General features: G+C 42.5%; 1 protein-coding gene across 1 annotated transcript in view; it reads right to left on the reverse strand.

Moving 5' to 3' along the window:
• Positions 1-264: 264 nt before the first annotated feature.
• The window catches only part of LOC147748364 (volume-regulated anion channel subunit LRRC8C-like), a 373,852-nt gene continuing 358,279 nt past the window's right edge, over positions 265-15,837 (reverse strand). The window contains exon 4 of the mRNA XM_086927941.1: positions 265-326. Within this exon, the coding sequence (XP_086784067.1) occupies positions 265-326 (62 nt within the window). The remainder of the gene's footprint in view (positions 327-15,837) is intronic.

Raw genomic sequence — 15,837 nt, forward strand, 5'->3', positions numbered from 1 at the left:
TCGACTACTGTCGACAGTGGATCCCAAATTTTTCCTTGTAAGCAAAGACACTGTTGAGGTTGACTCGAAAGGACATTAGTGATCGGTACCATGGGATAACGAATGCTTAAGAGTCTTCCAGGAGCTGAGAGGGAGTCTATGTCGTGCTCCAGCTCTGGGAATGCCAGATTACAACAAAGCGTTTTTGCTCTTCTGCTGTGAGAAGGAAGGATGTGCATTAGCTGTCCTTGTACAGACGCATGGAGGTGCCCGTAGACCAGTGGCTTACTTCTCAGCCACATCATTTCCAGTAGCTTCTGCGTTGCCCGGATGCCTCAAATCCGTTGCTGCAACAGGTGTCAGCATTGAGAGATGTGAAAGCATAGTGATGGGTCATCCACTGATTGTTTACTTGCCACATTCAGTAGAACTGTTAATGACAAGAACAAAGACACAGTATTTAACGAATAACAGGCTTACAAAGTATGAGCAAGTTATATTGGCTTCTGAAAAAATTACGGTGTACCACTTTGAACCCTGCCACATTGTTGCCTCCTCCGCAAGAGGAAGGAGAGTTTTGTGAAGAGCATGACTGTCTGGATGTTACTGAGCAATCTACCAAACCCAGATCTGATATTGTCGATTAACCGCTGCCTGAATCTGAGTTGATCCTTTTTGTTGATGATTCATGCCTAAGAGACAATGAAGGAGCGTTTGCTGAGTGCACCATCTTGGGGGTGGTGGAAGCTGCCTGTTTGAAAAGAGTGTACTCTGCTCAGGTGGCAGAAATTATTGCTCTGATACGTGCCTGTACCATTGCGGATGGAGTCCGAGTGACTATCTATACGGACAGCCAATATGGGTTTGGAGTGGTTTATGATTTCGGACAGTTATGGTCACAGAGGGGATTTTTAACGTCCTCAGGATCCCCTATCCATAACGTAGAATTTGTGCATCAATTACTGAAGGCTTTACAGAAACCTAGGGAGATTGCAGTGGTAAAATGTGGAGCCCAAGGGAAGGGAGAGGACTTTGTTACTAAAGGAATTAACTATGCTGATGAAGTAGCTCGTTTTTGTGCTATACATGCTTGTATTTTTAATTGTGAATATGTAGGAGAGAGCACAGAAGAGACCAAGCTCAGCATGATGTTACCTGTAGCCGATACTTGGGATGAGGTGAAGCGGCTGCAGGATGAGGTCCCAGAGGAGGAAGCTGCATCATGTGTTGCGTGTTTATCTAGGTTCCTGATCGATACTGTGACCTTATGCCCCTATTCGGCTATAAAGCCATTTATTCCCTATATTGGCATAACCGTTCAAGTGCGATTTTCTGAAAAGTCATCTCTGGCCTCACACGAACAGAGCCACATTCCAGCATAGTTCCCTCTGCCACTTCCTTTGCGACCAATTAGTGCAATGACAGAGCAGTAGTCACTATCTGATATTCCTAGATAACTCTCCGAGTTCTTCAACAAGATAAAAACTCAGCAAACCTGGAAATCCCCGCTTGCTATGTTTTGATTAGTAATAGAACTCTAATGAGCAACTGATAACTAACACTTCCTAGTGACATCTTTAATTGACGTCTTATGTCCAGCAAACTTGCGTCAAACCCGGCACCTGTCAGGTATAAATATTACCAACGTTGCCTTAAGCAATGCCTGTTGTACGAGCTACTGAAGCCAGCTGCCTGCACGACCCCGTGTTGGTAAATCTAGCACTCTGTCGCTGCAGCCTGCTATCCTGTGGTGGTGAAGCTGCTGATACCATTATCGCCGCTAAAGCGCGACCTATGGTGCAGTACGCTTAAGGAGCTGAACAGCCGTCCCTCTGCGAAGACATCCAGCAGATTCCAGCTGCCCGCGGACGCTGTCCCCCCCTCCTTCCTCGACGCGCTGAAGAGACCCGCTGCCTTTCTCGTGCAGAGAAATCCAGCCACGGCGCTTCCGGTTTACCCTCGCGGGTGACTGGGATATCGAGAGAGACCCCTGAAGGAGATACCAATCCTCCATCATTCTATTCAGAGGTATGGTGTTGACTAAACCCTTAGACGAGAATTCTTGAAACAAACCTTGGCAAAACCAACTTAACTTAAAGCTACTTACTTACTCCCCTTTCACGTGTTAGGCTTAGGTCAGGCACACTGGGGTAGGCTTAGTTAGAAGCACCAGTTGAGTATGTTAGCCTAATGTATATATGACTGTATATATGTTTTATTACTTTTAAACCATTGTATGGCTAAGAAACCATATCAATGCTTTTACAGTTCTATTTCGCAATACTTATCTTACTGTACGTACTTTTTATAATAACAATTATTGCAATTGTGGCAATACATTTCTCTTGTACGAGAAGAAAGACTGTTCAATAAATGTTAACCCTTTATTGACAAACGCCCGTCTCTCTATTCTCTACATCTCGTGAAAGTAAACTGCACTAGACTGACTGAGTGAAATCTATGTCTATTGTTTCACACGACCCTAGAGATTGACTCTTGATCTGAGGAGCAAAGTTGTCATGTTGCACGGTTGTTGGAAAACTGAATCCCTTCTTGTCTGTGCCAAGGAAGCTGATCACTTCCTATGCAGAGAAGAAAGTTTCCAGTGACCTCTGAGCTAGTTGGTAACACAACCCAATTAAGTTTAGCATAGTCAGTGGAGGCCTGGAATATCCGCAGTTCCACGTCGATACTACTGTTTATGTTATTCCAATGCGCAGGGCCTAGTGGGAAACTAGGAACTACACTACATGGCGCCCAAACGTTTGGTAAGGCGATAAACTAACGCAAGACTTGTAGAGTAACTCAGTCGTGCATATTTCACACCCCTTTCTCCCGTAAATACTCCAATAGACGTCTGGAGTGGGTGAAAGGTTAAAATCCGCCCGACCTTAGTAGGAAGAGATTCCTATGTAAAGCTCTGGTTTATTCAACGTTGAAGGATACAGTGTTCCAAAATATTGTGCACCTAATCTTGGTCTCCTTGGAGACCTACTCTGCAAAACCTGCATTTATACAATGTCAGTAGAAAATAACGGAACCACTGGGGGCGCAGCAGATGCGACTCAGCAAGGTCCCGAATACACAGACCCGGATGCAATAATCATCCCGGCACAGTTAAGAAAATCTATAACTTCAAAACTTATAGTAAACGGACTGACACCTCAGGGTGGTACAGTAATTTTCGTGATAGAGGCTCACGAGTATCGGCAGACAGAGGTATTCTATTCATGGATAAACTTTCCAGCGGTAAACGCTATAACAAAAGAGTTTCACTATTACAAAATAGAGAAACCTCCGGAAGAGTACGCTCCTTTCGAGGAGATTGAAATTCCACTTAAATTTCAAGAGCACCTGCTCTGGTTTAATGGCGCCCTAAAACACAATGATCACATTACCAGGCTCGGTCCACTAGGTAGACCAGGAGCCACGTGGCCGGTTCTAGCCAGCTACACACCACATCCTGACATTGCAAAAATGTCTAAGGAAGAGCTGTTAGTACAGCTAAAAACATTAATAAAAATACCTAGGCAATTAGTCCAATATGTAATGCGGACTGCAACAGTCCAGCCAGCTGTTAATATACCACAGCTGACCCCTCATCAGGGGAACACAAATAAAATTACACCACAGAACATACAGTCATGTCTTGGTAAAACACCCGTAAAACGGGAACAAATTCCTTTCTGGTTAGCACAGAAAATCACTCAAATAGAGGCAGTTTTTCCTGATACTACCCCTATTGAGAAACACAGAATCTTGACCATCTGCCTTCCTATGGGAATCGCACCACACGTGGAGGACTGCGACACTTGGGGTACAGTCTTTGCTTCCATTTACACAAAAACACACGGTGTTCCGTCTATGGCGGTAATACCAGAAGTGCTAAAACAGATTCAAAATGAATTCGGTCCAGAGCCCGCTTTAAATCTAGGTATGAAATTACTGAAAGACTTCAAGCAGGTCACGGCTATATTATTAGCCAACGTAAAGGGAGAAGCAGCATCTGTGGCGATCCGCCAGAAGTTGAGGGAAACAGATATAAAAGATCCTGTTGAGCTTGCAAAAATCATAGAAAAATGCTATGAAGAATTAGGTAGAGACAGCTTGGGTGGGAAACCAGTTAAGCCCCAACTGCTCGAAAATCCTGAAAAATTATTTATTAAAAATAATTTAAACACTCCTAAAAAGAGCTGGGATGGAAATAAACAATCCACTCCCAAGGAAAAAGTTTTCCAGTCCAGAGGAAGGTCTCCTCGACGGAGGGAAAGAACTCCGACTCGAGAACGCCAGTCTCCCCAGAGGGAGCCCTCTGAGAAAAGATATAACCTTAGAAATAGGGATAATCTGAAAAAACCTGATAGATATCAAAGTATTGATACACGTCCCTCTCGATCTTTTCCACAGAATTCGGAAAGAAGAGGACGGTCAGAACCAGGAGAGCACACCAAGTCCAAAGACAAGGAACCTGCTCAAAATAAGAAATCTCAATTTCAGAAAAAGAAGGTAGCCAGTATTAGAGTAATCAACCATGCCGAGAATACTGAGGACACAGTTGAAAAACGGGGAGTGGGCATTGATAATGTTGGACAGTGCAGCAGAAATCAGTATAGCGCGCAAGATCTTGATGAGTCATCTGGAGACAGTGGACACGAATGAATACATTCAGGTTGAAACTGCCGACGCCAGACTTAGCGAGCCCCATAAAATATACGAAATTACATTGCGTATAGAGGGTGATAAGACTAGGAAAATTAAGGGTCTATTTTGGGATAAGCTCTCAAAAGGCTATGATATTCTGTTAGCTGAAAAAGATTGGCCCCCAGAGTTTGTCAGGGAGTGCCCTCGTGGCGAAGAAGTGATTATGCCTGCCTTCTCGAATCACATTCCGATTCACAAAAAATATACATATGCAAGGAAATGGGCAGTAGCCCAGGCACCTGCATTATATAAAAATCATGTAGGATGGGATGAGGATTCACCGCCTCACAAAATCCAATTAAAAAGTGAACCAACTGCCCAACGGCAGTATCCCATAAAGCAAGAAGCTAAAAAACAAGTCAGGGAGATCTTAGATCAACTTGAGTACCAGGGGGTGATTGAAACATGCACCTCTCAAATGAACAATCCTTTGTTTCCTGTCTCCAAGCCAGACAATTCATATCGTCTAGTTTTGGACTACAGACACCTTAATACATGTTGCAAAACCTTTGCAGTACAAAACTCGCATAGTGCAGCCCTAATGAAGAACATAGTTAGGAAAAAATATAAAACGACATTAGACATTTCTAATGGTTTCTTTTGTCAAAACATTGCACCAGAAAGCAGATATTTGACCGCTTTCTCCGCATTTGGGTCACAGAAAAAATTCTGTCGACTCCCACAGGGGTTCAAGAACAGCCCAGGACTATTCTCAGCCAGGGTAACAGAGTTACTACAAATCTATGATGATGAAGCATTATCTTATGTAGATGATATTTATCTCACGGACGACGACTTGGATACTCACTTGAAAAGAGTGAACACCATAATACTTGGGTTCGCAGCAGAGGGTTACAAATTCAACTTTAAAAAGTCCCGAATTGCCCATCTGACAGTACTGTTCTTAGGGTACGAATTATCAAGTGAAGGGAAAAGCCTAGCGGACAACTTCTTAGAGAAGTGCGCTGTACTCCAAGCTCCAAAAACGCTGAAGAATTTACAATCCATTCTAGGTTTTCTGAATTTCGGAAGAACTTACATCCTAAATTACGCAGAGAGGGTTAAACCTCTCTACGAACTAATAAAACCTGATTTTAAACAAATCAATTGGACTCAAAAACACACAGACATTTTGAGATCACTGCAAACAGACATGTTAGCAAAAACAAAATTAGATACACGTGACAACACGATCGATCTTGTAATCCGAGTCATCCCAGGAAGATGCGGATTCACGTACCTAACCTCTAATGAGGGAGAAAAGGTACCAATTTCAATTAAATCTCACTTGTACACACAAGCAGAAAAAGCATTCAGTCACACAGAAAGAACTGTGAACGCAGTGCAAATCGCATTAGCAAATGAACGAGAACTAGCACACGGCAAACGGATTAATATCCTTACAGCAGAATCCGCCTTCGAGGCGCTATTCAGCCCAGTAAACCTGCCTACAGTGTCACTGGATCCGAAATGGATACAGTGCATAGATTCTCTAGGAGCGGAAGACGTGAAATACTATTTCCCACCGCAATTTGAAGAACTGAATGATTTAGAATATGAAGAAGAATATCCTCTGCCAATCGAAATCCTGCCTCTCCCACAATACGCCTGTATAATCTATACAGATAGCTTTGTACAGCATTTTAACGTAGAGAGAAAAACCTACGATGCAGCATGTGCGATCATTAAAGGTCGTTGGCTGTGCGGTAAATTCAGACCGAAAGTAACAAAAACTGAATCTGTAAGAAACTGTTCGGTTCAGAGAACTGAAATCAGATCTTTAAAGATGGCGCTCGAAAATGCAGAACGTGAATTCCCGACACTTATAGTGTGCGATTCTCATTTTTGCGTCAACTCTTACAACAATAAACTGCAGAGTTGGATCGAAAACGACTATAAAGATGACACAGGTGCCACAATAAAGCATAAATTTCTCTGGAACGAGGTAGCTCTTTTACACAAAGAACTACGAAAGACTCACGTGATTCACGCACAGAGTCTTCAACGTGATGGCGTTCACGTTGCAGGGAATTCATTGGCTAATACAGCCATAGCAGAAGCAACTAAACCGGCTTCCGTAGCCACAAAAAAGCGTACAGATAAGTACATAGACGGGGAAACCATGCTGGCAGTAAAAACGACCGTAAAAGGCGACTGTGCAGCACTACCCGTAAACTATCCACTCAATTATGCATACATAATCGATGCAAACTCCGTTCCTTTTGCTCGAATCCCTGGAGTGGGGGACAGAGTAATTCCAAACATGAACAGGAGAATATTTTTAATAGCAGACGCACACATGGGTTTGGGTCTAAGGCACAGAGAGATCAAGGAATCACTGACTGAATTGCAATCAGTATTCTGGTGGCCGGGAATGAGTGTAGAACACCAAATATATGCAAACAACTGTGAAAACTGCAATAGGGATCGCAGTAGCGAACCTGGTTACCGGCTACCAATCAGAAAGAGCTTAACGCTGCCTACACCCCATCCTGCGTCCTATTAATAGTTAAGACGAAAAGCATTTAAAAAATGAGGCCTCCAGCGCTCGGCTGACGCTAGACTGGTTATAAAAGATTTGCGAGTCAATATCGGCATATACGCAATTACCACGTTCCATTCTGACCAGGGTCCTGCTTTCAGCTCTCGAGCTTATAAGGAGGCCATGGCTAGCATGGGAATTGGGTTGCGGTATTCTTGTCCGTCATACCCCGGAAGGGAACAGTGTGGTAGAAAGAAAAAACTGTGACATAAAGCAATCTATAACAGCGAAGGTATTAGGTTCAGGCGCTGGGTGGGTCAAACATTTAATAAGTGTCCAGACTAGTCTTAACAACATGCCAAGAAATTCTCTAAAAGGTTTCAGCCCATACGAACTATTGTTCGGAATTAGAATGCGAGTTCAGGACCTCGATAGTCAGATGTCAGTGGTACAAGAAGAAACAACGCACTTTGATGTAAAAGATCGTTTGGCTGTTTTACAGGAACTGAATGAAACAAGAAAATCATTAAGCAACATAAAGTTAAAACAACAGCCAAGTACCACTGACGAGGCACCACCCGCAACAGCCCCAGCAAGGCCTGTCTGGATTCCAAAGATTGGGGATCTAGTCAGAGAAAAGATCGCGGTTAAGAAGGAATTTGGGCCTTCTTACAGAAAAGCAGTACCTGTCTTAGCAGTCACCGGAACAAGATCAGTTGTGCTACCGCCCCTTGCTGGTAAAAAGGAGAACAGAGTTGTGTCTATCGATCTGGTAAAACCACAAGCATGTGGCCTATAATCAACAGTAGGCCCAGTGGACTCCCAAGAAACAACAGAATACCCAAACTTGCAACAATCCAAGAGGTTCAAACTGAAAGACTAATCACATTCGATCAGCCTGCAGTGCACAATGAAGGACTATGCAATAATGCCATGGAACTCGTGCCTCTTGAAACACAGATTGAAACAGTTCGTCAAGAAACAACACCGGTCTGCAATGATGTGGCATCAGAAAGTGCTACCGAAAGACAGATTGAAAGAACAATCCCATCAATTGACAGAACTGCCTCTGGTTATTTCATCAACTTCGACAACTTCTCTGAAGATCTAAATGACCCCGAAGTGATGCCAGAAACAAAAAAGTATTCTAAAGAAAATACAACAGGACTCCTTCAACAAATCAAAGAACTATATCTGGATTCACCGTTGATTGAGCATTGGATTATCACAGGGGTATTCATACTACTACTATGCCTAATTTTAGTTTTAATTTTAGGAAAGTTTATTACAATTGAATGGACACAGCAAGTCAGAACATCAACCTAGTCCTGAAACCACACAGATCATCCCACGTGAAGAAAAGAGAACTGTCAACAGTAAATGTCACAGCAATTCCAATACCTGGTGGGGTAGTATGGGAGAAAACAGACTATGAGATCTATGGTCCGGTCGAAATCCTGAAGTATCCTCATCAACTAAAGGTTTCCTTAAGTGACTTTGTGACACCAAGTACATTCTCTGATGATTGGGACTTTAACAGTATTAATGACATGATGTCTGATTTAGTAATGTCAGCTAGATTCACAGATCATGATTATTTACAAGGTTCATCTAGTTATGAGCAGTTATTCTGTTACACCCACTATGGGGATCATTACTTGCATAAATCTGCACAGCCTAGAAATGTTTTTATGTATAATCAATGGGAACATTGTGCTACATCACCTAAAAGCAGTTCTAAAGCATTTTTTGAGAAATTCAAATACTTCTCAGGGTTTAACACCAGTGATGCAGAAACGTTTTATTACAAACTGTTAGATAAAACAGGAATGAAAACAATGCTGACAAATTCTAAATTGATATATTCAGAAGCATTTTATGACAAAATGATGACATTTGGTTTTGATTATTGGAAAAATAATATTGAAACGAAAACCATTTGGGGTACAAAAGATTGGCAGGTGCAAGGCATAAAAGCACTATTCAGAACCTGCATGATACCAGAACAAATGTTATTTTTAAATGACACAATACACCAAACATCTTGTCTTGGCCTAGCTAAGATCAAAGACCTTAAAACACCGTCTATTCCAAAGCCAATACCTGAGAATACGACTACAGATATTGAATTAGACGTGTCACAAATTTTACATTTCAACAGAACACATCCTGATTGGAAAAAGTGGTTAATCTGGCCTACAGACACAAATAGCTGTCAAGATAGGTTCCTGAAAAAAACACAGGGGTTAAAAATGACCAGATTAGACCCTAGATACTCCCAGAGACAACATCCAGGGATTATAACAACATACAGTGTAGGGAAACTCTGCCTAGAATGGCTAACTACATCCACACTGGCTGAAATTAAGCAACACTTGTCTTTGCTAAAAGATGGTGCTGATTTGCGCGACTTCATTCTTGGACCACGCAAACAGCGTCAAAAGCGTTTCATAGCGACCAGTATCTATGCTGCTTACAACGAGGCTTGGAAAGTAAAGCAAATTGAAACTGCTGAAAAAATACGAGAAATTGATCGTATTAATTTGGAGAAATCACTTTCTGTGGTAGACAATGGGTTAACGACTCTGTTTGATGTGATAGACAGAGATTTGCTAATGTTACAACATGGCCAGTCTCAATTACGCTCTATTATAGAATTAGGCTGGACGCTGCCAAATCTTCGTTCAGGCTATGTGCCTTGGCGTTTAATCAACACAACGTCATTATTTTCCAGTTTTAACCTTACTGATAAACAGATCAGTTTGGCACAGAAAGGAGCAGACTATACAATCCTGAGCATCGAAAAACTCGAGAGATTACCATTGACAATGTCAGAGAGTCCTGTCATTGAATGGATAATACACGAAATTATCACAATTCCGATAACAACTTTCCGATTTAAAAAGTGCCTTGAGTACATACCTGCTGGCCAGTATGAACAATTGGGTAAAGGATATTTAAAATCTGAATGGAAATTACCATACACTCATTCTTGCTATAGTGACAGTGACAAAAATGTATTCCTTAGTGGTGAAGATTGTAAACATTCACTAAGCGGTATACTTTTGTGTCAGGGTATTAATTTACACGGAGCATGTGATGGAAATTCAAACAACCTTTCATGCCACCAGCTAGTCACACCTGCAACTCAGATAGAGCCCTTCTTTATGCAACTCGCAAACGGGAGTTACATTCTTAGAACGGATCACAGATGTTGTGGCCTGACGCCAGGGAAAAGTTATCTAGTACAAGTTACGTCCATGGTCAAATGTTGTATGCAAGCATTGTTCCCGAGCGGGCCTCCAGACATAGTGACTCCCCTCTGGCCTCGTCTGAATCTCTATTCTATACGAATTGATACATTAAGCAAAATGAAATCTGTACTTTTACAGACAACCGTGCCTATAACGTCATCTAAAGAGACGTATGATCTTCTAGTCGCAAGGACGGCTACTGAGGTTCATGACCTTTTATCAACAAATTGCCCCGTGCATTTCGTAGAAATGTTCAGCCAACTCCTTAACATGTCTAGTGCAACAAGCATCCCAGGCATATTTAAGACAGTCTTTACGGGACTGCTAACACCCTTCCAGGCAATTTTGGGAATCTTTCCTAATTTTGTGCAATCCATTTTTGGCGGCATACCATTATTTTTGGGACTCGTCGCAGGGATTCTATTTTTGACCCTCCTGCTACGTTATGGCAAGCCTCGGCTCAGACATAGCTCCCATGGGAATGGAAGAGACAATCCTAGCAATGCGCTACCGGGACAGGATAACTAACGTCCTTGGATAGGCCAGGCTGAGATATCTAAACATGACCTGGTTCCTTTCATTCAGACCGATATGGCAAAATTGCATTTTACCTGTGCTACGGTGTATGCTTTGCGGCGATGAATGCGTGTTGGACATCTGTCTTTCACTTCCATCAGCAGTACCAATGGACGTCGATACTTTGCTCAGTCCAATAACGGCTCACGCATTGTGTTGTCCCCAGCGGCTACCAATCCTGATGACTGCATTTGTGGAGACTCCTGTGCTACAGCCAAGTGGTAACAGTGGAGCGAGTGACAAAAGCAACATCATCCAGGTACAACGTTCTGTGAGCATTGCTGGTCCTGCCTTCGATGACAGCAATCATTCTCACACCTGCCAAGTTACAGCGCTATCTAATTTGGTTGAACTATCACCTGAATTTGTAGACCAATTCTTTGAGAGCCTGTCTGATACGATGTTCTCACCCACAGAGAAACAATAACTTTTTGAGAAACTTTCCGACACACAGCGTTCCCATGAACTCTGAATTCGGCCTTCAGTTTTGATCAACAAAAACTGCCAAGAGCTTTGGAAATCTATTTTCTTTGAATTGAACAATTTTTCTAATATTGACCTTTTTTTGGCACGAACAATTCTTTGCTTAACGTAAAAACTATTCTTAGAGAACTGAAGCTTCACACTTCTATTTCTAAACACATCTAGAGACATAACAACATTACACCAGCCTCTAGCACACATGTTATTACATTGCATTTTTATGTGATGATTTATCTCGCCTTTCTTCTGTCAGAGATACTTCATGTGTAATTCCTTTTGCATAATCGTTCATTGATTTCATATGCAATAATTTTTTGAATGATTTCTATGCTTTAAAAAAACGTACAGTACCTAAACTCATGTATTACAAGTACGCCTATTTCGAATGCATTTATGTATTTTGGGGTGGGCAATGTTACACATGCATCTAATTGCTTTAGTTTTAGTAATTTTGATGGACATTAACCCGTTGAGTGGGTGTTGCGTGTTTATCTAGGTTCCTGATCGATACTGTGACCTTATGCCCCTATTCGGCTATAAAGCCATTTATTCCCTATATTGGCATAACCGTTCAAGTGCGATTTTCTGAAAAGTCATCTCTGGCCTCACACGAACAGAGCCACATTCCAGCATAGTTCCCTCTGCCACTTCCTTTGCGACCAATTAGTGCAATGACAGAGCAGTAGTCACTATCTGATATTCCTAGATAACACTCCGAGTTCTTCAACAAGATAAAAACTCAGCAAACCTGGAAATCCCCGCTTGCTATGTTTTGATTAGTAATAGAACTCTAATGAGCAACTGATAACTAACACTTCCTAGTGACATCTTTAATTGACGTCTTATGTCCAGCAAACTTGCGTCAAACCCGGCACCTGTCAGGTATAAATATTATCAATGTTGCCTTAAGCAATGCCTGTTGTACGAGCTACTGAAGCCAGCTGCCTGCACGACCCCGTGTTGGTAAATCTAGCACTCTGTCGCTGCAGCCTGCTATCCTGTGGTGGTGAAGCTGCTGATACCATTATCGCCGCTAAAGCGCGACCTATGGTGCAGTACGCTTAAGGAGCTGAACAGCCGTCCCTCTGCGAAGACATCCAGCAGATTCCAGCTGCCCGCGGACGCTGTCCCCCCTCCTTCCTCGACGCGCTGAAGAGACCCGCTGCCTTTCTCGTGCAGAGAAATCCAGCCACGGCGCTTCCGGTTTACCCTCGCGGGTGACTGGGATATCGAGAGAGACCCCTGAAGGAGATACCAATCCTCCATCATTCTATTCAGAGGTATGGTGTTGACTAAACCCTTAGACGAGAATTCTTGAAACAAACCTTGGCAAAACCAACTTAACTTAAAGCTACTTACTTACTCCCCTTTCACGTGTTAGGCTTAGGTCAGGCACACTGGGGTAGGCTTAGTTAGAAGCACCAGTTGAGTATGCTAGCCTAATGTATATATGACTGTATATATGTTTTATTACTTTTAAACCATTGTATGGCTAAGAAACCATATCAATGCTTTTACAGTTCTATTTCGCAATACTTATCTTACTGTACGTACTTTTTATAATAACAATTATTGCAATTGTGGCAATACATTTCTCTTGTACGAGAAGAAAGACTGTTCAATAAATGTTAACTATTTATTGACAAACGCCCGTCTCTCTATTCTCTACATCTCGTGAAAGTAAACTGCACTAGACTGACTGAGTGAAATCTATGTCTATTGTTTCACACGACCCTAGAGATTGACTCTTGATCTGAGGAGCAAAGTTGTCATGTTGCACGGTTGTTGGAAAACTGAATCCCTTCTTGTCTGTGCCAAGGAAGCTGATCACTTCCTATGCAGAGAAGAAAGTTTCCAGTGACCTCTGAGCTAGTTGGTAACACAACCCAATTAAGTTTAGCATAGTCAGTGGAGGCCTGGAATATCCGCAGTTCCACGTCGATACTACTGTTTATGTTATTCCAATGCGCAGGGCCTAGTGGGAAACTAGGAACTACACTACACATGGGTTAGATCAGACTGTGAAAAGAGAGAAGATTTCATTTGGGTGTTGACAAATGACAGAGCAGTATTACCCAACTGTTTGTTGAGCCCAATGGCAAGGCAGATTAACAGAGCAGTTCATCTTGGTAGAGATGCCATAGTACGAGTGTTTAGTAAAATTTGGTTCAACCCACGATTTCGTGTGCATGCTGAAGCAGTGTGTCACAGGTGTGTTACGTGTCAACAAATGAAGGTTGGAAAGAGTACTGTGGTTGCGATGAGCCACATTAGAAGATCAGGAGGTCCTTTCAATAGGATACAATTGGATTTTATTGAGATGTCGAGGTGCAATTGGCTGAGATCTGTTTTGGTGGTGGTGTGTATCTTTTCACGTTGGGTTGAGGCATATCCAACTAGACAATGCGACAGACTCACAGTGGCGAAACTGCTCTTAAGGGTACTGATACCGCGGTTTGGATTTACGACCACAGTGGAGACAGACATAGGAACACACTTAATGAAATCATGAAATTGTTTTGTACAGTTTTGAAGATTGATCAGAGATTGCACTGTAGCTACAGGCCTGAGGCTTCTGGTCTTGTGGAGCAGATTAATTGCACAATCAAAATGAGGGTGTCAAAGGTGTGTTTGTCAACTTCATTGAAGTGGCCAGATGCACTGCCATTGGTATTGATGAGTGTGCATAGCACTCCGGATAGGAGGACAGGGCTCTCTCCCCACGAAATATTGATGGAAAGAGCTGTGCACTTGCCTATGGGGCCAGCTACAGCATTGATAAACATCACAGATGATTTGGTTATGGATTATTGTAGGGTACTGGCTGATGTGGTTAATTCTGTGTCCCACCAGGTCGAGGCTAAGACTGCATCCACCTCGAGAGACCTGCTGCATGATCTTAACCCTGGTGACTGGGTGCTTGTCCGGAAGCACATGAGGAAGAGCTGCCTTGATGCTCGCTGGCGAGGACCATACCAGGTGATATTGGTCACGAGTACGGCTGTAAAGTGTGGAGGATTGCCAAATTGGATCCACGCTTCACATACTCGCAGAGTCCCAGAACCGGTTGAGGACACGACTCCCCTTGTTCCGTGAATTGTAACTGAAAACACAACAGACACAGAAGGAACAGGTCAGATCATGAGAACTCTTGATGAGGCGGAACAATCAACTGAGCAAGAAAGAATAAATCAAACAGCTCCAGAGTTGAATTCAGATTCTGAGATAGACGAGATTGCAGACGTGAACTTTGAACCAGAGCAGAGTGAACAGCCTGGTGCTGAAGGATCATATTGAGAGGAAGAGAGGAGAGCAGATGCTGCAGCTGCAAAATGGGCAATAAAGAAAGAAAGGCTGAACAGAAGGCTTGCATCTGAGAAAAATCTTGCTCCGATTCCTGAAAACATCTGAATCCGATCAAAGTGAAACCGAAGAAAGACCGGATAGTCTAAGACGATGCAAAAGAGAGAGTACCGTCTCAAAAGTACTCATCTCCTGAGTGGACATACATGGCTACAGATGCAGAGAACCGAGAGATCCTGGAGGTTGGGGACCGGCACAGTGAGTCACGGAGAGACTCTGACAATTGATATTCAGTTAATAGTCCCTGGAGTTGATGCTTTTGGAATTTTACATCTGACAGTTCCTGATCCTCCACTGTTGAGTAGATTGCGATTTTTCATCTTAACCAAGTTGCTTTCCCTACCTTTGGTCGACAGCCTACAGCACAAAAAATAGGAGAGATTTGCGCAGAGATTCTGCAGCTTGTTCTGCTATGCTTGGATCTAACATCATAAACAATGAAGCTTGAACTGTAAAAGAAAATCTTATTAGCCGTAGAAAGAAAATAACCTAGCCCCTAGTGAAAGAAAATTTAAAGTAGGGACTTTCATTAGAAAAAAAATTGAGGGTTAGGGCTGACTACATCTCTACAATAGGTTTAGTATCGTTGAACTGAACATTGCAATAATCAAATGGAAAAGAACAATAAAAAGACATTCTAATTAACAAAATCAAGCAGAAAAAAAGAACAGAGACTTTGTTGAGTTCAACAGTGATTCAAAATGGAATCTGAAAAGTCAGGACGCAAGCAGAAATGCATAATTGGTACCTTTATTGTTGTGGTGCTTATTGCCCTAACTGTGGTGATTGTTACATCTTTGGCTGAGCCTCACGATGCTTAAAAGAATGGGGAACAAGCAGCACCAACCCCATCTACGTCAGACGTAGATGAGGGTGTATCTGCCAAAAATAGAGATATGATTAGGGAAAGTAGTCGGATATTGCACGTAGATTTATCAAAGGGTGATTTCACGAGAATGCATATGCTCGCTTGTTGTATGAGTTTGTTGATACAATGGA

Source organism: Lissotriton vulgaris, chromosome 1_1 (genome assembly GCF_964263255.1).
Source record: "Lissotriton vulgaris chromosome 1_1, aLisVul1.2, whole genome shotgun sequence".
Lineage (NCBI taxonomy): Eukaryota > Metazoa > Chordata > Amphibia > Caudata > Salamandridae > Lissotriton > Lissotriton vulgaris.